Source organism: Oryctolagus cuniculus, chromosome 7 (genome assembly GCF_964237555.1).
Source record: "Oryctolagus cuniculus chromosome 7, mOryCun1.1, whole genome shotgun sequence".
Lineage (NCBI taxonomy): Eukaryota > Metazoa > Chordata > Mammalia > Lagomorpha > Leporidae > Oryctolagus > Oryctolagus cuniculus.
In genome coordinates this window covers 116,463,551-116,487,434 of record NC_091438.1, presented here as the reverse complement: position 1 = coordinate 116,487,434, position 23,884 = coordinate 116,463,551, and the positions used below count along the sequence as shown (strand labels likewise).

The window sequence follows — 23,884 nt, the reverse complement described above, 5'->3', positions numbered from 1 at the left end:
CTACCTTCCCTCTTGTCCACAGTCCCACCTTCCCTCTTTTTCTTTTCTTCTTTTAATTTTTACAATGACAGTTTCAGTTTATTTTATAAGAATAAGCTTAGTCCTCCACTAAGTAATGCATTCAATAGATAGTAAAAAGAAAAAAAGCACCAGTCCTCAACTCCTCAACAGTAGAGAAAAGGCTTGTAAACAATCAAATCTCAAAATGTCAATTTCTCTCATGGACATAACATTATTTTGGACTCTATCAGTTACCACAAATTAGGGAAAACATATAATATTTGTCTTTTTGGGATTGGCTTATTTCACTATATAGGATTTCTTTTTTTTTCTAACAGCTCAGTCGTATTTCATAGTGTATATATACCACATTTTCTTCATTCGGACATTGGTTGATTAACATCTTGAGTTGATTCCATATCTTAGCCTTTGTGAATTGAATTGCAATAAACATTGGGATACAGATAATTCATATGCTGATTTCATTCCTTTTAGTATTCTCAGAAGTGGGATGATCTATTTTCAGCTTTCTGAGGAATCTCCATATTGGCTATATTGGTTTACATTCCCACCAATGGTGTATTAGGGTATATTTTTACCTCATCCTTACCAGAATTTATTGTTTTTGGATTTCTGTATGGCAGCCATTGTAACTGGGGTAAGGTAAAACTTCATTTTCATTTTTACTTGCATTTCCCTGATGGCTAGTGATCCTGATGATTTTTTTCATGAGTCTGTTGGCTATTTTCAATTTCTTGTTTTGAAAAATGGCTGTTCAAGTCCTCTGCCCTTTTATTTTTTTAAAAATCCATTTTTGAAAAAGATTATTTATTTGAAAGGCAGAGTTACAGAGAGGAAGAGAGAGGGAAGGGAGAGGGAGAGAGAGAGAAAATGAGAGTGAGAGTCTGTGCAAGTGAGAGAGAGAGAAATAGCTTCCATTCACTGGTTCACTTACCAAGTGGCTGCAAAGGCCAGAGATGGGCCAATCTGGAGCCAAGAGCTTCTTCCCTGTGTCCTATCTGTGTGCAGGGATCCAAGGACTTAGGTCACCTTTCATTGCTTTCCTAGGCAGATTAGCAGGGGCTGGTTCAAAGTGGAGCGTTTGGGACTTGAACTGCTGCCCATATTCGATGCTGGCCCTCAGGCTTTAGCTTTACCTGCTACGGCCACAGCAGTGTCCCATTGCCCATTTCTTAACTGGATTATTTGTTTTGTTGTTGTTGAGTTTCTTAAGCTCTTTGTAGATTCTGGATATGAGTCCTTTATTAGTTACACAATTTGCAAATATTTTTCTCATTTTGTTGGTTGCCTTTTCACTTTGTTGACTGTTTCCTTTTTCATGTATAAGCTTCTTAGCTTGACGTAATCCCATTCGCCTATTTGGGCTTGACTGCTTGTGCTTCCTAGGTCTTTTCCAAGATGTTTTTGCCTATGACAAGGGGTTGCAGCATTTCCCAATGTCCTCCTAAACTAATTTGATGGTATCAGGTCATAGATTTAGATCTTTGATCCATTTTGTGTTGATTTTGGTATAAGGTAGAGGTGTTGTTTTATACTTCTACCTGCATATATCTATTTTCCCAACATCATTTGTTGACAAGACTATCCTTTCTACAGGGATTGATTTTTGCTCATTTGTCAGAATAGTTGGGTTGTAGATGTGTGGATTGCTATCTGGGGTTTCTTTTCTGTTCCATTGATCTACAATTCTATTTTTGTGCCAGTACCAGGCTGTTTTGATTGTGACTGCCCTGCAGTATGTTTTGAAATCTGGTATTGTGATGCTTCTGGCTTTGTTTTGTTGTTTAAGATCACTTTAGCTATTTGAAGTCTCTTGTGTTTACATATGAATTTTAGCATTAATTTTACTAAATCTCAGAAGAATGTCATTGGTATTTCAATTGGAACCACAATGAATCTGTAAATTAAACATTTTGATTATGTTAATACTTCCTATCCACTAATGTGGAAGATTTTTCCATTTTTTTTTTGTATCTTCTTCTATTTCTTTCTTAAATGTTTTGCAATTTTCATTGCAGAGATTTTTCACCTCCTTTTAAATTTATTCCAAAGTATTTAATTTTTTTTAGCTATCATAAAGGGGAGTGATCTTACAAGTTCTTTCTCAACCATGGCATTTTCTGTGCATACTAAGGCAATTATTTTTGTGTGTTGATTTTATATCCTGCAAATTTATCAGTCTCTCTCATGAGTTCCAATAGTGTCTCTCTCTTTTTAAAGATTTTATTTACTTATTTGAGAGGTAGAGTGACTGACACAGAGAGGGAGAGACATAGAGAAAGGTCTTCCATCCATTGGTTCACTCCCCAAATGGCTGCAATGGCCAGAGCTGAGCCTTTCTGAAGCCAGGATCCAGCAACTTCTGGGTGTTCCACAGAAGTGCAGGGGCCCAAGCACTTGGGCCATCTTCCACTGCCTTCCCAGGCCATAAGCAAGAGATCAGAAGAGGAGCAGCTGTGACAAAAACCAGCACCCTTATAGGGTTCCAGCACTGCAGAAGGAGGCTTAGCCTGCTATGCCATAGCACCAGCCCCCTAATAGTCTCTTAATGGAGTCTTTTGGTTCCCCTGTGTATATAATCATGTGTGTGCAAACAGGGATAATTTGATTTCCTTCTTTCTAATTTGTATTCCTTCAGTTTCTTTTTTCTGCCTAAAGGCTCTGGCTAAAATTTCCAGAACTGTATTGAATACAGTTCAATACAGTGGTTAAAGTGGGCATCCTTGTCTGGTATCGGACCCCAGTAGGAATGCTTCCAACTTTACCCAGTTCAGTCTGAGATACTGACTGTGGGTCTGTCATATATTACCTTGATTGTGTTGAGGGATGTCCCTTCTATACCCAGTTTGCTTAGGTTTTAATAATGAAAGGACATTGTGTTTTAGCAAATGCTTTCTCTGCCTCTATTGAGATAATTATATGGTTTTTTCCTTCAGTTTGTTTTTGATATATCACATTTATCGATTTGCGTATGTTGAACCATTCCTGCACACCAGCAATAAATCCCACTTAGTCCAGGTGAATGATCTTTCTGATGTGTTGGTGGATTCAATAAGCTAATATTTTGTTGAGGATTTTTGCATCTGTGTGCATTAATGCTATTGGTCTGTAGTTGTCTTTCTTTTTTGTATCTTTTTTCTGATTTTTAAATTAAGGTGCTGCTGGTCTCATAGAAGGAGCTTTGGAGCATTCCCTCCCTTTCAGTTGTTTTGTATATGTGGGGAAGAATTGGAATTAGTTCTTTACAAGTCTGGTAGAATTCAACAGTGAAACTATCCTATTCTGGGCTTTTCTTTGCTTGGAGGGTCTTTATTTCCACTTCAATCTCCATCTTGATTATTGGTCTGTTTAGGTTTTCTGTGTCTTCATGACTCAGTTTTGATAGAGATTGTATGTGTCTAGGAATATATCCATTTCTTCTAGATTTTCCAATTTATTGGCATATAGCTGTTTGTAGTAATTCTTTGTTTCTTTTTATTTCTGTGGTATCCATTGTTACATCTCCATTTCCATATCTGATTTTACTGATGGGTTTCTTCCTTCTTTTTTTGGTTAGTTGGGCCAGTGGTGTATCAATTTTGTTCATTTTATCAAAACCTATCTCTTCTTTTCACTGATATTTTGTATTTTTTGTTTCAATTTGTTTATTTCTTCTCTAATTCTAATTTTTTTTATTTGTTTTAAATTTTTATTTTCTTAAAAGGCACATACAGATACAGAGAACCAGCACCAATGTGGGATGCGGGCACTGCAGACAGTGGCTTTACCTGCTACACAACAGCACCAACCATGAGAATTAATTTTCAAATTTGATTTTGTGGAAGCATATAATATCATTTTCATGTCATAATTGACTTTTCCATTCTTTAGCATTATGTTGCATATCTTGATCAACATCTTTTTTTCTTTTTTTTCTTTCTTTAATCTTTTTTTAACTTTTATTTAATGAATATAAATTTCCAAAGTACAGCTTATGGATTACAATGGCTTCCCCCCCATGTCGTCTCTCTCTCCCGCATCCCTCCCCTTTCCCACTCCCTCTCCCCTTCCATTCACATGAGGATTCATTTTCGATTCTCTTTATATACAGAAGATCAGTTTAGCATACATTAAGTAAAGATTTCAACAGTTTGCTCCCACACAAACATAAAGTGAAAAATAATAGATGATTTTTTAAATGATGATGAAATCAGATCAGACCTATTGTCATGTTTAATCCCAGTGAGAGTCAAGTTGGGAATTGATAATTTCTTCTTTTTTTTTTTTTTTTTACAGAAGATCAGCTTAGTATACATTAAGTAAAGATTTCAACAGTTTGCACCCCCATAGAAACACAAAGTGAAATATACTGTTTGAGTACTCGTTATAGCATTAAGTCTCAATGTACAGCACATTAAGGACAGAGATCCTACATGAGGAGTAAGTGCACAGTGACTCCTGTTGTTGACTTTACCAATTGACACTCCTGTTTATGGCATCAGTAATCTCCCTATGCACCAGTCATGAGTTTCCAAGGCTATGGAAGCCTTTTGAGTTCTCCGACTCTTATCTTGTTTAGACAAGGTCGTAGTCAAAGTGGAGGTTCTCTCCTCCCTTCAGAGAAAGGTACCTCCTTCTTTGAAGACCTGTTCTTTCCACTGGGATCTCACTCACAGAGATCTTTCCTTTAGGGTTTTTTTTTTTTTTTCCAGAGTGTCTTGGCTTTCCATGCCTGAAATACTCTCATGGGCTTTTCAGCCAGATCGGAATGCCTTTAGGGCTGATTCTGAGGCCAGAGTGCTGTTTAGGACATCCACCATTCTATGAGTCTGCTGAGTATCTCGCTTCCCATGTTGGATCACTCTCCCCTTTATTTATTCTATCAGTTAGTATTAGCAGGTACTAGACTTGTTTATGTGCTTCCTTTGACTCTTAGTCCTTTCATTATGATCAATTGTGAACTGAAATTGATCACTTGGACTGGTGAGATGGCATTGGTACATGCCACCTTGATGGGATTAAATTGGAGTCCCCTGGTATGCTTCTAACTCTACCATTTGGGGCAAGTCAGCTTGAGCATGTCCCAAATTGTACATCTCTTCCCTCTCTTATTCCTACTCTTATGTTTAACAGGGATCACATTTCAGTTAAATTTCAACACTTAAGAATAACTGTGTATTAATTACAGAATTAAACTAGTCATATTAAGTAGAAAAGACAAAAAAACTACTAAGAGGGATAATGTATTAAGTTGTTCATTAATAGTCAGGGCTATGCTGATCAAGTCACCGTTTCCCATAGTGTCCATTTCACTTCAACAGGTTTCCTTTTTGGTGTTCAGTCAGTTGTCACCGATCAGGGAGAACATATGGTATTTGTCCCTTTGGGACTGGCTTATTTCACTCAGCATGATGTGTTCCAGATTCCTCCATTTTGTTGCAAATGACTGGATTTCGTTGTTTCTTACTGCGGTATAGTATTCTAAAGAGTACATATCCCGTAATTTCTTTATCCAGTCTACCGTTGATGGGCATTTAGGTTGGTTCCAGGTCTTAGCTATTGTGAATTGAGCTGCAATAAACATTAGGGTGCAGACCACTTTTTTGTTTGCCAATTTAAATTCCTTTGGGTAAATTCCAAGGAGTGGGATGGCTGGGTCGAACGGTAGGGTTATCTTCAGGTTTCTGAGGAATCTCCAGACTGACTTCCATAGTGGCTTGACCAGTTTGCATTCCCACCAACAGTGGATTAGTGTCCCTTTTTCCCCACATCCTCGCCAGCATCTCTTGTTGGTAGATTTCTGAATGTGAGCCATTCTCACCGGGGTGAGGTGAAACCTCATTGTGGTTTTGATTTGCATTTCCCTGATTGCTAATGACCTTGAACATTTTTTCATGTGCCTGTTGGCCATTTGGATTTCCTCTTTTGAAAAATGTCTATTGAGGTCCTTGGCCCATCTCTTAAGTGGGTTGTTGGTTTTGTTTTTGTGGAGTTTCTTGATCTCTTTGTAGATTCTGGTTATTAACCCTTTATCTGTTGCATAGTTTGCAGATATTTTTTCCCATTCTGTTGGTTGTCTCTTCACTCTCTTGACTGTTTCTTTTGCAGTACAGAAACTTCTCAATTTGATGCAATCCCAATAGTTGATTTTGGCTTTGACTGCCTGTGCCTCCCGGGTCTTTTCCAGAAATTCTTTGCCTGTGCCAATATCTTGAAGGGTTTCTCCAATGTTCTCTAGTAACTTGATGGTGTGAGGTCGTAGATTTAGGTCTTTAATCCATGTTGAGTGGATTTTTGTGTAAGGTGTAAGGTAGGGGTCTTGCTTCAGGATTCTGCACATGGAAATCCAATTTTCCCAGCACCATTTATTGAATAGACTGTCCTTGCTCCAGGCATTAGTTTTAGATCCTTGATCAAATATAAGTTGGCTGTAGATGTTTGGGTTGATTTCTGGTGTTTCGATTCTGTTCCATTGGTCTATCCATCTGTTTCTGTACCAGTACCATGCTGTTTTGATTACAACTGCCCTGTAGTATGTCCTGAAATCTGGTATTGTGATGCCTCCGGCTTTGTTTTTGTTGTACAAGATTGCTTTAGCTATTCGAGGTCTCTTGTGCCTCCATATAAATTTCAGCACCATTTTTTCCAGATCTGAGAAGAAGGTCTTTGGTATTTTGATTATTATCACATTGAATCTATAAATTGCTTTTGGGAGAATGGACATTTTGATGATATTCTTCCAATCCATGAGCATGGAAGATTTTTCCATTTCTTGGTATCCTCTTCTATTTCTTTCTTTAAGGTTTTGTAATTCTCATCGTAGAGATCTTTAACGTCCTTGGTTAAGTTTATTCCAAGGTATTTGATTGTTTTTGTAGCTATTGTGAATGGGATTGATCTTAGAAATTCTTCCTCAGCCATGGCATTGTCTGTGTATACAAAGGCTGTTGATTTTTGTGCATTGATTTTATACCCTGCTACTTTGCCAAACTCTTCTATGAGTTCCAATAGTCTCTTGGTAGAGTTCTTTGGGTCCCCTAAATAAAGAATCATGTCATCTGCAAAGAGGGATAGTTTGAGTTCTTCCTTCCCAATTTGTATCCCTTTAATTTCTTTTTCTTGCCTAATAGCTCTGGCTAGAACCTCCAGAACTATGTTGAATAGCAGTGGTGAGAGTGGGCATCCCTGTCTGGTACCAGATCTCAGTGGAAATGCTTCCAACTTTTCCCCATTCAATAGGATGTTGGCTGTGGGTTTTTCATAGATTGCTTTGATTGTATTGAGGAATGTTCCTTCCAAACCCAGTTTGTTTAGAGTTTTCATCATGAACGGGTGTTGTATTTTATCAAATGCTTTCTCGGCATCTATTGAGATAATCATATGGTTTTTCTTCTGCAGTCTGTTAATGTGGTGTATCACATTGATTGTCTTGCGCACATTAAACCATCCCTGCATACCAGGGATAAATCCCACTTGGTCTGTGTGGATGATCTTTCTGATGTGTTGTTGTATTCTATTGGCGAGAATTTTATTGAGGATTTTTGCATCTATGTTCATCAGGGATATTGGTCTGTAATTCTCTTTCAATGCTACCTGGGCTATATCTCGCCATTCCCTCCTAGCTTGTAGAGTTTCTGATGAGAAGTCAGCTGTGAGTCTGATTGGAGATCCTCTGAGAGTAATCTGACGTTTCTCTCTTGCACATTTTAGAATCTTTTCTTTAAGTTTCACTGTGGAGAGTTTAATTACAACGTGTCGTGGTGAGGATCTCTTTTGGTCGTGTTTATTAGGGGTTCTGTGAGCTTCCTGTACTAGGATTTCTCTGTCCTTCTCCAAACCTGGGAAATTTTCTGCTAATATCTCACTAAAAAGGCCTTCTAATCCTTTCTCCCTCTCCATGCCTTCAGGAACTCCTAGAACCCGAATGTTGGGTTTTTTAATAGTATCCTGCAGATTCCTGACAATATGTTTTAGATTTCTAGTTTCCTCTTCTTTTCTTTGGTCTGACTGTATCCTTTCCTGTTCTCTGTCTCCTAAGTCCGATATTCTCTCTTCTGCTTCACCCATTCTGTTTTTAAGGCTCTCTATTGTGTTTTTCATTTGATCTATTGAATTCTTCACTTCAGCCACTATCCCAGTTTCCTGTTGTACTAGTTGTTTCGTTTCATTTTGGTTCCTCCTTAATATTTCATTTTCACGAGAGAGATTTTCTATCTTGTCCATTAAGGATTTCTGTAGTTCAAGGATTTGTTTTTGAGAACTTCTTAATGTTATTATCAATTTTTTGAGATCTGCTTCTTGCATTTCTTCTATGTCATCATCTTCATAATCTTGAATTGGGGTGTCTTTTTCATTTGAGGGCGTCATGGTGACTTCCTTGTTTTTATTACCTCGGTTTTTGCATTTGTTATTTGGCATATTGGAGATATTTGGTTTCTTCACTGTGGTGCTTTTTCTTGTTATACTATGACTCTAGATTAAGTGGACTATCTGTTTTTGATGGAGCCTTAGGGCTTGAGATGGGTGTGGCCTGAGAGCTCTGTTTGGTGTGCCAAAGGTGACACTCCCAGGTTAGGCGTGGTAAATCTCTCTCTCTCTTTCTCTTTCTTTTTTTGATTCAAAAGGGAAGTAATTCCGCACAGCTGAAGGAAGTTGGAGGTAATTAGCAGGCAAATGATATACCCACAGGAGCCAGAGATTGGAAGCTCTTTCCCAAGGACCACACAGGGAATCTGTTCGGCCCTCAGAGTGGGCTCAATTTTCCTTCAGTCTCCCACTGTGTTGCCAAAGTTACGGAATTGTAGCGTCTCTGGAGAGTGCTCACGTGAATTCCGTGAGTTCTCTCCCCCACCGTCTCTTTTTTCACAGTCTCAGTTCAGTAGCACCACAAATTTACTAGGTCCTAATCTCCTGTTAATTCGCCCCGCCCAGAGTCAGGTTTTTCTGCTAGGCTCATTATTTCTTTCCTCCTTCTAATTTTTGGTTTGGTTCATTGTCCTTCTAGGTCCTTGAGATGCATTGATAGCTCATTTATATGATACCTTTGTAATTTCTTGATATAGGCTGTAATTGCTATAAACTTCTCTCTTAAAACTGGGTTTGCTGTATCCCATAGGTTTTGATATGTTGTATTATCACCTGTATTTGTTTCCAGAGATTTTTTTATTTTCTTTTTGATTTTGTCTATGACTCACTGTTCATTCAGGAGCATATTGCTCAGTCTCCATGTGTTTGTGCATTTTTTAAATTCTTAAGTTGTTAATTTCCAGCTTCATTCCATTGTGGCCAAAAAAGATATATAGTATGATTTCAGTTGCTCTGAGTTTGCTGAGACTTGGTTTATGGCCTAGTATATAGTCTATCATAGAGGAAGTTTCATGCACTGATGAAAGATGTGTTGTTGAGGTGGATTCGTTTCTGAGAGGAAGAGCATGGTGGGGGCAATAGGCGCGGAGTCACCACACAGACCCCCGGAGTTGGGTGAAAGCAGACCTGAGGCAAGCAGCCTGCAGACTCATTTATTTCAGTTGCTATAGCAGCTCATTTAGCCAAGGCAGCCAGTCCATTCAAGGGGCAGTCTATGCCCTAACCAATCACACCCTGTTGCCAGGCAGTTTCCGAAGCCATCCAATCACAGCCTGTTGCCAGTGGCCATCTTGGCATGGCCTTCTCATTCCACCACAATATGTGTATTCTTTAACTGTGGGATGAAATGTTCCATAGATATCAGGTCCATTTAGTCCATAGTGTAAATTAGCTCATTGGTTTCCTTTTGATTTTTTTTCTAGTTGATCAGTCCATTGATGAAAGTGGGGTTTGAAGTCCTTTATTACTATTGTATTAAGTCGGTCTCCCTTTACATCCATTAACATTTGTTTTTAATAGCTAAGTGCCCTGGCATTGGGTTCATATATGTTTACTATAGTCACAACTTCTTGTTGAATTGATCCCTTAATCATTACATAATGTCTTTCTTTGTCTCTTTTAACAGAATATCTTTTCCCATCCTTTTACTTTCAGTCTGCATGTTTCTTTGTTAGTGAGGTGTTTTTCTTGTACACAATAAAGGGATGTACACAATAAATAATTGTTTTTTAATTCAGCCAGCTTGTATCTTTTTTTAAAAGATTTATTTATTTACTTGAAAGTCAAAGTTACTCCAAGAGAGAAGGAGAGGCAGAGCGAGAGAGAGAGGTTGATCTTCATCCGCTGGCTCACTCCTCAATTGGCTGCAATGGCTGGCGCTGCGTCAATCCAAAGCCAGGAGCAAGGAGCTTCTTCCTGGTCTCCCACACAGGTGCAGGGGCCCAAAGGCTTGGGCCATCTTCTACCGCTTTCCCAGGCCATAGCAGAGAGCTGGATGGGAAGTGGAGCAGCTGGGACTCGAACCGGCATCCATATGGGATGCCGGCACCGAAGGCAGTGGCTTTACCTGTTACACCATCAGATGAATGGATACATAAAATATGGTGTATATAAACAATGGAATATTATTTAGCTATACAAGAATGAAGTCCTGTCAATTGTAGCAAAATGGATGAAGCCAGAGGATATCAGTTGAGTGAAATAAGCTGTATGCAGAAAGACAGTTTCCATATATTTTGCCCTATATATGGCAACTAAAATTAAAAGAAACAACTCAACATGAACACAGAATGTTGATTATTAGAGGATGAGAGAAATGAAGGCTTTTCCAATTCAAAAAAATAAAGGAAGTTGGGTATATTTTATTAATTGTGACAAAGATACTAATATGAAGTATTGATAGGGGAAAATGGTCTGGGGGAATAAGGGAACTTTGTAAAACTACCTCACAATTTTTGTTTTATAAATTAAAAACTATTCTGAAATGAAATGCAAAATAAAACCAAGTCTTTGCAGTGTAATTGGTCAATATGTCAATTCAATTACTTTAATATAGTTTCCCCTTTTACTTTTTTTGTATTTTATTTGATCCAAAAAATGGTCATTTGTCCACTTTCTGAATTTTGCTTATTGTATCTATGTGATAACACTTTATATGTCTAAGAACATTTTTTGTGTTTATACTGCATCTCTTTCAACTGAAAACAAACAGTTTAAATGGAAAAATTAATGTTTAACACAGTTGTTGATGAAAGGATTTCACAGATTATATAAACATGAACAAGAGGATGTGAAAAAGAGTCCATAAGCCTCAGAAAGCAGTTAATTTGTAATGCTCTGTGTTCGTAGCTCAGTGATTAATATGTTTATATTACATAATTTGTTGTCTTAAAACCTTGTAAAACACTAGCATAAATTATACCATGAGTAGATATACTGGATTAATTTTGGCTGAAATAATATTTCTTATTCACCTTTCTTTCATTTCCATAAAAGCTATCAGGTGATCAGCACTCCGACAGACTTTTTTATGGTAATGGAGTATGTTTCTGGAGGTGAATTATTTGATTACATCTGTAAACATGGACGGGTAAGTTACACTATCTACTTACTGATACACTAATCCTTTGAGTTAAAAAGGAGGAAAGCTTTGGAAAATAACAAACCACAAAGATTATCTTCAAAGTCTCAGTTGCCTCTATAATAATGCCCAGCTAAATATACAGAATATTAAACAGATTTTTTTCTTTTTTTAAAAAAATATTTATTTATTTGAGAGACAGAATCACAGACAGAGAGACAGAAACAGAGAGAGACTTTCCATTGCTCATTCACTTCCCTAATGGCTGCAACGGCCAGAGCACAGCCCATCTGAAGCCAGGAGACAGAAACAGAAACTTCTTCCAGGTCTTCCATGTGGGTGCTAGGGCTCAAGCACTTGGGCCATCTTCTCTAAGTATAAGCAGAGAGCTGGGTTGGAAGAGGATCAGCCGGGACATGAACTGGCACCCATATGGGATGCCAGTGCTGCAGGCAGAGGCTTACCCTACTACACCACAGCAATGGCCCAAAATTTTTTTTCATAAAAGCATATTTTTTGGAGCTAAGTAAAGTCACTGCCTGCAACATTGGCATCCCAGCTAATTACTGGTCATGCCCCTGGTCCTCCACTTCAAATCCAATTCTCTGATAATGGCCTGGGAAAAGCAGTGGTAGCTGAACCACGTATTTGGTCCCTGAGATGCAGTTGAAGCTTCTTGTTTCTAGCTTCAGCCGGGCCCATATGCAATCCGAGAAGTGAACCAGTGAATGGAAGATCTCTATTTCTCTCTGTCTCTTCTCTCTCTGTAACTCTGACTTTTAAATAAATATTTTTTTAAAAAACTATATCTTTTCAAACCTGGATTTAAAAAAATACTCATATGTTCTACTTAATTGCCAATAATTGCCAACATGGTGTCTATGCTTTTCAGAATCTATTCCATAAAATCTTTTGAAGCTTCCATTATTTCATTTTCTTAGCACTTTCACATTAATTTCAATTTAGTTTGTTTTACTGTTGATTCACTGAAACATTTTGTACATTTAATATTCATAAAAATATTAAGCATTACTGTTCAGCAGCAAAGAAAAACCTGTTGATTGGCACATTGAAATTTGGCAAGTTTTTGTTTGGTTGATTTTTTCTGATTTGTTGAATATAATACAATCATAATTAGCTTGCTTATTCGTATTAGGCTGATTATGAAACTGAAACTCTTGCCAAGTAGATATCCCAAATCTTTCTAAGGCGGTTTCTGTTATACTTGATAGGTTGAGGAGATGGAAGCCAGGCGCCTCTTTCAGCAGATTCTGTCTGCCGTAGATTACTGTCATAGGCATATGGTTGTTCATCGAGACCTAAAACCAGAAAATGTGCTTTTGGATGCACACATGAATGCCAAGATAGCAGATTTTGGTATGTATCTCTGGATTTTTTCAGAAGTGGATTGACTGCCTTTTAAAGTGTGTCAGTTAAGAACTCTTACAGAATTAGATAGTTTTAATTTCAACCTTAAGAATCCTGTGCCATAAGAAGGAATTAATTTCTGTCTCTACACTAGCCTGTCTATTCATTTAAATCCATTTTAAAAATGCAGCTATTTTTAGAGATGTTAGAGAGCTATCAGCAAGATAAATCCATTCAATCTGCTTTTGGTCCTAAGGAAATGATGCTTAAGTGTTTTTGGTTCTTTTGTTTGTTTTCTGGGGAAGGCAGGGGTGGGTTTGGGGAATCCTCAGCTGTGAAAATCTGACAAATGAAGATAAAGAGGTACATGAAGATTTGCATTCAGTTATGCAAAAAACTTTGTAGCTTTTCTTAGCTGATCAATGGAACAGGTTTTTGGCCTAGTAGTAAAGCCATTGGTTGGGTTGTTCACATCCCATAAAGTGCCTGGGTTCAAGGTCAGGCTCCACTGTGCATTGCAGCTATCTGCTTATGCACACCCTGGGAGGAAGCAGGTGATGGGTTGAGTAGTTAGATCCCTGCCACTCATGTGGGAGACAAAGACTGAGTTCCCAGTCCCTGGTTTTGGCCTGGTCCAATCCCAACAGTTGCCGTCATTTGGAGAGAGAACCAAGATGACAGCTCTGTCAGTCTGTGTTTCTGTCTCTGCTTCTCAAATAAACTTTTAATAATGAATTGATCTGGGGAGAAGTAATTAGATATTAGAGTAATATCCAAACGTTTAATGAGAATAGGAGATTTCATCAAGGGTAAATGATGAGGTAAATGTGATTTTTATTCTTCAGACTTTCTGGGGTAAACATATCTGGAGAGGATGTCACAGTAGTGTTTGAGAGATTAAAGAAAGAGAGGGGCGAATATTTGGTGCAGTGGCTTAAGTCAGTACTTGGGAGCCCTCATCCCTATCAGAGTGCCTGCCTTGATGTCTGGCTACTCCCCTTCTGATGCAGTTTCCTGTTGACGAACATCCTGGTAAGCAATAGATGAGGGTTCAAATACTTGGGTCCCTGCTGAACGAATAGGAGATACCTGGATGGAATTCTGAGGCTCTTGACTTCAGCCTGGTCTAACTCCAACTGTTGGAGAGTGGAACCAACAGATGAGAGCTCTCTCTCTCTTTCTCTGTCTCTGCCTTTCAAAATAAGTAAATAAATGAATAAGTAAATAAATGAAAAAAATAAAATTCCAAAAGCTAGTTTCACTTAATCATGAAACTCACTTGTATTACTGCAATTTGATTTTGGTTCTTAAGATTACTTGAATTAAAACCCTCCAAATACAAAAATTTTGGAAAATAAACATGAATTGGGGCTATCTGGTTTCTAGTTATAGTTTTTTTGAACAAAGACTTTTGAAAATATAGTATAAAAATAATCTCTATTTAATATTACAACTATAGGAGTAGGTAAGAAATATTTGATGCTTTTGAAAAGTTAATATAACTTACAATAGCTTTATTTGTGAGGTTTTTTATTTAGAAAAGAAATTTAATTCCAGTAATCTGTGATGTGCTTTAGTTTTTTTGGTGATAGTCTGTGTACTCTGAGAAGAGTCTCTTTTTTTCTTTTAAAGATTTATTTATTTATTTGAAAGAGTTACAGAGTAGGAGAGGGAGGGAGGTAGGGTGACAGAGAGAGGGAGAGAGGGCTTTTCCATCTACTGGTTCACTCCCCAAATGGCTGCAATGACCAAGGCTGAGCCAGCTTGGCTGCTTTTCTCAGGTGTTAGTAGGAGTTGGATCTGAAGTGGAGCAGCCGGGACTCAAACCGGTTCCCATCAGTAATCCAGCACCGCAGGCGCAGCTTTCCCTGTAGCCACAGTGCTGGCCCTGAGAAAGGTCTCTTTTTAGTCTAACAAATACTTCCCATTCCTTTCCAAAAATAATTTTTGAAATATGATGTATGAACCAGGTAAACATTGCTTTTATTTTCAGGCTTATCAAACATGATGTCAGACGGTGAATTTCTGCGGACCAGTTGTGGGTCCCCGAATTATGCAGCGCCTGAAGTCATCTCAGGCAGGTAATCACATCTCAGGGAAGAGTAAGCTTATTGTAGTCTTGTATTCATTCTGATAGCAGTTGTTTATAACATTCTTTTTGGATGGTAAGACTTTGTTGTAACATGGTAGCAACAAACTGTTCATTTATTTTTTCATTATTTAATTGAGAATGGTTATATTTAAATTTTAAGTGTTTCACTTAGATGTTGTTATAGATGTGTTTATGAAATTTTTCCATTAAAATGAATAAAACAGGTCATGATTTAACAGGGCTCTTTCTTTTCAGAAAAGCAAAGGTTGAGAGTAAGCAGATTCTTAATTTAAGGGAGTATCATTAGTCTTCATACTACTTTATATGTTTTGTACATAATATAGAGCTTTATATTTTGATTGTGTAAAAATGAGATTTTTTGGGGAGACAATTTTGTTGCTTGATGAAATTAAGCTACATGAGTGGAGATTGTATAATTATGTTACTTGTTCATTAATATGGTAAAAATGTTTATACAGATGGTGGTAGTGGACTCTTGCTACAGTGACCAATGTCATTTATTTATTTATTTATTTATTTTTTGACAGGCAGAGTGGACAGTGAGAGACAGAGAGAAAGGTCTTCCTTTTCTGTTGGTTCACCCCCCAATACAGCACACTGCGGCCGGCGCACCGCACTGATCCAAAGCCAGGAGCCAGGTGCTTCTCCTGGTCTCCCATGCGGTTGCAAGGCCCAAGCACCTGGGCCATCCTCCACTGCCTTCCCCGGGCCACAGCAGAAAGCTGGACTGGAAGAGGAGCAACTGGGACAGAATCCAGCACCCTGACTGGACTAGAACCCGGGGTGCCTGTGACACAGGCGGAGGATTAGCCTATTGAGCCGTGGCGCCAGCCGACCAATGTCATTTAAAAAGCTAATGGTATGGCCCTGTGTTATGATGCAATGGGTTAAGCCACTGCCTATGACCCCTGCATCCCATATGGGTACCTGTTAAGTCCCTAGCTACTACACTTCCAGTCCACCTCCCTCGTAATGCACCTGGGAAAGCAACAGAAGATGGCCTGAGTGCTTGGGCCCCTCCCACCCATGTGGGAGTCCTGGGTGGAGTTCTAGGCTCCTATCATTGGTTTGGCTCAGCACTACCTACTGGGGACAGTTGGAGAGTAAACCAGTAGATATAAGATCTTTACCTATTTATCTATCTATTTGTGTTTCTCTGCCTTTCAACTAAAGTGAAAATAAATTTTTTAAAGTTAACAAAGTTGTATGAGTGAAAATACTGAAAGAGTATCATAAAGTGGCATATGTGTCTTAGTCTATTTGGGCTAATTGAATCATCTAATTTATGGGATTTTTGTTATAGCAGCCCAAACAGACTAAGACACTCCTACATATTCCACTTAGGATACTTTTTCAGTATTTTCTCTTATACAATTTTGTTAACTTTTCTTTCAAGAATCAAGCATAGAAAGAGTTACATTTTTTAGTGAGTAAGTTACAGTTAAATGACTTTGTGACAAATCAAAATCCATATTCTCTTGGCAGACTTGGATATTAAGTGGTCAGACCAGTAGATTAGTTCTCTCTATAAGAACAATCATGTGGAGGAGTGGCTGTAGACTTCATTAAAGATCTTGGAAGTAAATCTAGGAGCACGCTGAGTCTATGTGACATACAGAAGCAGAGTGCATACATGAGAAAAAGAGATTCCTGCATTCTAGGTTTATGCTTTCTTTTGTCCATAGATTGTATGCAGGTCCTGAAGTTGATATCTGGAGCTGCGGTGTTATCTTGTATGCGCTTCTCTGTGGCACTCTCCCATTTGATGATGAACACGTTCCCACGTTGTTTAAGAAGATCCGAGGAGGTGTTTTTTATATCCCGGAATATCTTAATCGCTCTGTCGCCACCCTCCTGATGCATATGCTGCAGGTTGACCCCCTGAAACGAGCAACCATCAAAGACATAAGGTGATTATTCTTTTTGCTCCTGTCATGCACATTTTCTTGTAGTAATAACAACAGTGCTAACTGAATGCTTGCTTTATAAGCTCACTGTCACTCCCTTTGTGTCAGGACTTTAGCTACAGTGAACTTGTCCTTTTCCTCAAAACCTACCATAGTTTTTTATGCCTTTCTTTGTTTATGTTTGCCTTCTCTGCCTTTTTTCATTCAGCCTTTGAAGTTCTGCTCACATGCCATGTGCCTAGTAAAGTCATTTCTGATTCCCAGGCAGTGTTAGGTGCTTCTACTTATGTGGTGTTAACATGTGTTGAACGATGTTTTATCAAAGAATTCCTAAACATTAAAAAGCTGAATAAAAATTAAAAATGATGAAAACTATAAATTCAAGTTATTACGAGTACTCTGTACTCGGAACACCACTACTTATGTGGTGTTCATGCTTTTATTTTTCCCTTCTCATACTGTATCTACTTATTTCTCAGTATCTAGTTATTTCATCCTTTCTTAAATTGTTACTTTATCAGGTTAGAGTTTATGATTCTTATCTATATGTGCATAATACTATAAGGACTAGGAATATAGTGTATGCTCAGAAATTGAAGAAATTCTAGTGGAAAAGTAGGGTAAGATTTTACATACAGTGGGTAAAAAAGGCAAAAAGTTTGGTAAGTTTTTTAAAACAATAGCTGCCAATGGTTTACCTTGAAAGATCTCTTGTTATGTGAGAAGCTTCGGAAAGTGCAGTTGCTGCTGCTACTGTGAATATGACCTTTACAAAGCACATACCTGGCAGGATGATTCATTGCCTTCTACTTATTACTTAGCATGTCATGTTTCTTAGAGGTTTTCTGCTCTTACCTACGATTGCACCCATGTTTGATGTTAAGCACGTCCTTTCGACATCTTTGCAGAACCCTTCCCTTTCTGTTCATATCCCAGCATGACTATTTTGGGACCTGTGGTTCTGCGAATACTGATAGGATAGCTGTGGTGGTTGTTTATGTGACTGCTACAGATCTCTGGAAAGCCAAGACTGACTATTCCTTCTGCATTTTCTTCCCCCAGCTTTTCTTCAGTGTTCTAGGCTTCATGCATAAAAATATAAAAGTGTAAATTAGTCGCCAAATTTAGCTGTGGAAATTAATTTTGCAGGAAAAAAATCGTTGTGTTCAGTTATTTAATATAAATAGTTTTTACTTGGTTTCATTCTCAGAGAGAAAATTAGACATGCTGATGTACTTGCAGCTGCTTGAATAAGCATATAAACTTAGAATAGAAGCAAAAATTATTCTGTTATTTTAAAACAGATGTTTGTATATTTTAAGATGTAGAAGAAAAATGTAAATAGGTCTACTAGGAGGTGTTAATTTATACATGGGTATGTGGTAGAAAATAGTGTCATTCAACTCTGTACTCGTAATAACTTGAATTTATAGTGTTCATCATTTTTTACTTTTTATTCAGCTTTTTAATGTTTAGGAATTCTTTGATAAAATGTGATTTAACACATGAAAAAGAATTACTAATTATTGAACAGTCATTATACTCATAACAAGCATTTTGCTATGACATGTTTGCATTAACTTTTCATAGATAGATGTTATTCTCATTTTAAGAACCTGAGGCTTTAGGGAGATTACTGACGCCATAAATAAGAGTGTCACATTGTTAAGTCAACAACAGGAGTCACTGTGTACTTACTTCTCATGTGGGATCTGTCCTTAATGTGTTGTCCAGTGTGAAGTAATGCTATAACTAGTACTGAAACAGTATTTTTACACTTTGTGTTTCTGTGTGGGTGCAAACTGATGAAATCTTTACTTAATATATACTGAATCGATCTTCTGTATATAAAGATAATTGAAAATGAATCTTGATGTGAATGGAAAGGGAGAGGGAGCGGGAGATGGGAGGGGTGCGAATGGGAAGGAAATTATTGGGGGGGGGGAAGCCAATGTAATCCATAAACTGTACTTTGGAAATTTATATTTACTAAATTAAAAAAAAGTGTGTTAATAAAAACATAATGTGATTCCCCCCCCCCCAAAAAAAAGAACCTGAGGCTTAGGAAGATTGTGTCCTGATTTATTTGTCCCTGTTATATTGTATTTTCTGTTAAATTAAAGATCAAGTATTAATTACTATCAAAGTGTACAATATCTGGCACATGTTAAATATTGAGTAAATATGTGTTAAAAATTATACAGCTAATAAAGGGCAGAAAACTACCACTCCAAGTTGTTACAACCATTCCATGATATCCATCTTTCCTCCAGTTATCAGAATACTTTGCATATATTTTACACTACTGCATACTGTCTTATTTGGGTATATATTGCATATCCCTTATCAGAAATGAATTCCTTCTACTAGAAGTGTTTCAGATTTCTCATTTTTTTTTTCAATTTTCAATATTTTCATAGACTTTACCAGTTGAATATATCTAATCCAAATATCTGCAATCTCAAATACTCCAAAGTTATTCAAAAAGTTTCTGATTTTGGAGCATTTGGGATATCTCAGATATTCATATAAAGGATGCTCATCTTGATACATGTATGTGTGTGTGTGTGTGTGTGTGTATGTATGTAGTTTATCCTATAAGACAGTAAGTCACTAGAGGTTAGAAAATGTATCTTCATATTTATTTGTTCATTTACTCATTTTTGATTTTATTAATTTAGCAAATGGTTTGCTTAGCATCTCTGTGCAAGGTCCTATGCTAAGTGTTGAGAATGTAGTGATATGGGGCCAGCGCCATGGCACACTAGGTTAATCCTCTGTCTGCAGCGCCAGCATCCCATATGGGTGCCAGGTTCTAGTTCCAGTTGCTCCTCTTCCAGTCCAGCTCTCTGCTGTGGCCTGGGAGGGCATTGGATGATGGCCCAAGTGCTTGGGCCCCTGCGCCCGCATGGGAGACCAGGAGGAAGCACCTGGCTCCTGGCTCCTGGCTCCTGGCTCCTGGCTCCTGGCTCCTGGCTTCGGATCAGCACAGCTCTGGCCGTTGTGGCTACTTGGGGAGTGAACCAACGGAAGAAAGACCTTTCTCTTTGTCTCTCTCACACTTTCTGTAACTCTCCTCTCAAATAAATAAATAAAATCTTAAAAAAAAGAGAGAGAATGTAGTGATAAAAAAGACAGACACTGAGGCTGGTGTTGTGGCACAGCAGAAGCTGCCTTTTGCAATGCCAGCATCCCAATTAGCCTCTGCTTTGTGTCCAGCTGATCCACTTTTTTTTTTTTAATTTTATTTATTTATTTGACAGGTAGAATTACAGACTGTGTGAGAGAGAGAAACAGAGAGAAAGGTCTTCCTTCCGTTGGTTCACTTTCCAAATGGCCACAATGGCCGGAGCTGTGCTGATCCGAAGCCAGGAGCCAGGAGCTTCCTCCTGGTCTCCCATGCGGGTGCAGAGGCCCAGGGACCTGGGCCATCCTCCACTGCTATCCCAGGCCACAGCAGAGAGCTGGATGGGAAGAGGAGCAGCCGAGACTAGAACTGGCGCCCATATGGGATGCCAGCGCACCAGGCGGAGTATCAACCTGCTGTGCCCCCATGCCGGCCCCGCTGCTCCACTTCTGATCCAACTCCTTGCTAATGTGCCTGGGAAAGCAGCAGATGGTGACCCAAGTGCTTGAGTTTCTGTATCCACATGGGAGACCCAGATGGAGTTACAGGCTGCTGGCTTTGGTTTTGCCTGGTCCAGCCATGGCTGTTGCAGCCATCTGAAGAATGAACCAGTGGATGGGTGATCTCCTTGGCTTTCTACTTCTCTCTCTGTAACTCTGCCTTTCAAATAAATAAATCTTAAAAAAAAAAAAAAACAGATAGACATTGTAATTATATAAATCTTATTTTTGTGTTTTCCCAGGTCCATTAATCTTAGTAATAATAGTATTAATATTATTGTGGTTAATAAAGGGAGATGAAGTTAAACTTCTGAATCTGAATCCTGATTTTTGTCTTTACTAACTATGAGCTTATTACTTAATGTATTCTTTATTTATTTCCTATATATAGTGGAATTGTTGGGAATGTAGTCATAGATTGAATTGTGAAATTTCCATTTATATTAGTCTAAGTATAATTCAGTAACAGAAACTGTAAATATTCAATTTAATGTAATTAAATCATTCATTGGTAGTGTGGAAAATACTATCGATGGTGATTTTTCCAAATGGCAACGTATTTTGTTATATACTATCAAAAATCATATTATTATCTACACTAACCTCAGCAGAAAGTATTTAAGGTGAAGCTGTCACATTGGTGGAGAAACACACAAATTACTATAAAAATTGTAAATTTTTGCTTGAAAGCTTGAATTTTATTGTTGGTAACCAGTATTGCTGGTTGTTTATTTTGAAGTGACAGCTTACCTTGTTTTTGAGGAAATGTCAGCCAAATACCCACGTCTGAACAACCATGGTTTTTCCAGTTTAATTAGCTTGCATAAGGTCACAGTGCCAGTGAGTGGCAGAGCTAGGACTAAAGACAAGGTCTTTCTGATTCTAGTAGGTTGTGTTGCCCCATGTTTGAATTGTTTGGGACTTGCCAAAGCATGTTCTTATGATAGTGTATTATGGTGGTTTTTTTTTTTTTTTCCCTAGAGAACATGAGTGGTTTAAACAAGATTTGCCCACTTACTTATTTCCTGAAGACCCCTCCTATGATGCTAATGTCATTGATGATGAGGCTGTGAGAGAGGTGTGTGAAAAATTTGAGTGTACAGAATCAGAAGTAATGAACAGTTTATATAGTGGTGACCCTCAAGACCAGCTTGCGGTGGCTTATCATCTTATCATTGACAATCGGAGAATAATGAACCAAGCCAGTGAGTTCTACCTCGCTTCCAGTCCTCCAGCAGGTTCTTTTATGGATGATAGTGCCATGCATATTCCCCCAGGACTTAAACCTCATCCAGAAAGGATGCCGCCTCTCATAGCAGACAGCCCCAAAGCAAAATGTCCGTTGGATGCACTAAATACAACTAAGCCCAAATCTTTAGCTGTGAAAAAAGCCAAATGGCATCTTGGAATCCGAAGTCAGAGCAAACCATATGACATCATGGCTGAAGTGTACCGAGCTATGAAGCAGCTGGACTTTGAATGGAAGGTAGGAAATTGTAATGTGTTAGATCGTTTTGGAAGCCATTTGCATGTGTAATCTGTCCTGAGCCACTGAGTACTGAGATTAAGGGTTTTTGATTTAGATACAAATTTAATAATTTTGATGCTTTTTGATAGACCTCATTCTTTCCAATAATATAATATGTCCATTTCAAACCTTCCTCTCCCTCAAAAAAACCTCTATAAAGTGCTGTTAATGTTGGAAACTTACATATTTCGATTTATGGAATAGCATTCTTGGCCATGAAATGGAAAATAATTAATTTGAAATAATCTGAGAAAACAGCTCATCTGTTTGAGCAGCACCACAGCAGTAAATGGTCAGATGTCTTCAAAGACTGTGTTTTTACTTCTTTTGTTTTGGGGAGTGTCGTGGGAGCTTTTTATTTCCTTTTATCCTCTTTTTTTTGGGGGGCGGGGGGGAAGGTGATTGTGACCACTAGTGGTCAATACAAAGTATACCATCAAGACATAGTCATTTAGTCAACAGGTACTTTTCTCCAAGTTAAGAAATTTTCTCTTATTTGGTGTTTCTGAATCTTAGGTATAGTATATTTTCCTTACTCTTAGACTACATTTTACTTTTTTAAAAAATTGTGTCGATTTTATTCAGTTCTATTTGAATATATGTAGAAGAGAAACATTTTTGCTTTTACTCTTCTTCCTTTCATTGGGACCGTGAATTTTTTTATTTTTAAAGGAAGAACAAAAGCATTCAGATTTATCATGTAAATATTCATTTGACATACTTGAATAAATCAGTCATTTTACTTTCATTATTTGTATATGACATGAAAATAAAATAATATTTCCTTAATACCAGTTAGAAACAGATTTGCCTTTTCAGAAGTAGTTTTATATAGTTAAGAGGTGTTAATGACTTTAAAATTCCTTACTGAAAAGTTTCTGAAGCTAATTTATAGATGTTTTGAAAACCCAGAATCTTCTTTGAGTGTAGTTTTGTTATTTTTAAAAGGCAAATATATCTTCCTACCAGGATTATTTTGAATTTTGTGATAGTACCTTGTATTCCTTTTACAACATGTTCACCAGCCAAAGTATTCAAGCAGCAGCGAGGCTACCAATAGTATTTTTAATATTTTAGAATGGATACATGTTTGAAGTGAAGGCTAGACTTCATTTAATTTCTTAAGTTCCCTTTAAATTTTAATTTCTATACATGAATAGTAGTTAGTGGAGATAAAATAAACGCCTGTAATTTACAAAAAAATTATTCAGAAATTCCTTCCCTGCCTTATTCTTATCAGCTATTTGTTTGTAACATTGCTTCCAATAAAAAGGAGACATTTTGTAGTTTGTTTCATTGATTTCCTATTTTAGGTAGTGAATGCATACCATCTTCGAGTAAGAAGAAAAAATCCAGTGACTGGCAATTATGTGAAAATGAGCTTGCAACTTTACCTGGTTGATAATAGAAGCTATCTTTTGGACTTTAAAAGCATTGATGGTAAGGAAGCTGTGCAGGTATAAACTCTTAAGAAAGTAAAACTTGGCACTAGTTGATCAGATTTTAAAATCATCTCAAAGACATGGTGGGTAAATATTGACGGGTTTTTAAGTAATCTAGACAAAATATTAAGTGAAATTATTTTTTGATATAATGGAAGATATTAAGTTGTCAATGATATGTTTTCTTCAAATGTGGGGCTATCAGTTTGATTTCAATATTAATACCACATATTTTGTCGAGAAGGATTTAGGGATCATATTTTGACCATGTGGAAGTGTTGTGATTGATTAGTGATGGATTAGGAGGAAAGAGCTATTACCACCTCTGCTCCTGAAACACTGAACATGACATTTATTACTAAGCTGCCTTTGTTCCAATATGTTTATATAATCTCCTGAATATAGCAATTTCGTAGAGGACTTGGGCAAATAGAATTTATGTATGAATTGTTC

General features: G+C 37.6%; 1 protein-coding gene across 4 annotated transcripts in view; it reads left to right on the top strand.

Moving 5' to 3' along the window:
* PRKAA2 (protein kinase AMP-activated catalytic subunit alpha 2) overlaps window positions 1-23,884 on the top strand; it is a 95,164-nt gene that overhangs the window by 63,656 nt on the left and 7,624 nt on the right. For all 4 annotated transcript variants that reach the window (XM_051856426.2, XM_051856424.2, XM_051856425.2 and 1 more), the window contains 6 exons: window positions 11,362-11,455; window positions 12,679-12,823; window positions 14,808-14,895; window positions 16,613-16,837; window positions 21,443-21,947; window positions 23,303-23,429. In XM_051856426.2, coding sequence (XP_051712386.1) covers window positions 11,396-11,455; window positions 12,679-12,823; window positions 14,808-14,895; window positions 16,613-16,837; window positions 21,443-21,947; window positions 23,303-23,429 — 1,150 coding nt within the window. In that variant the 5' untranslated portion in view covers window positions 11,362-11,395. The remainder of the gene's footprint in view (window positions 1-11,361; window positions 11,456-12,678; window positions 12,824-14,807; window positions 14,896-16,612; window positions 16,838-21,442; window positions 21,948-23,302; window positions 23,430-23,884) is intronic.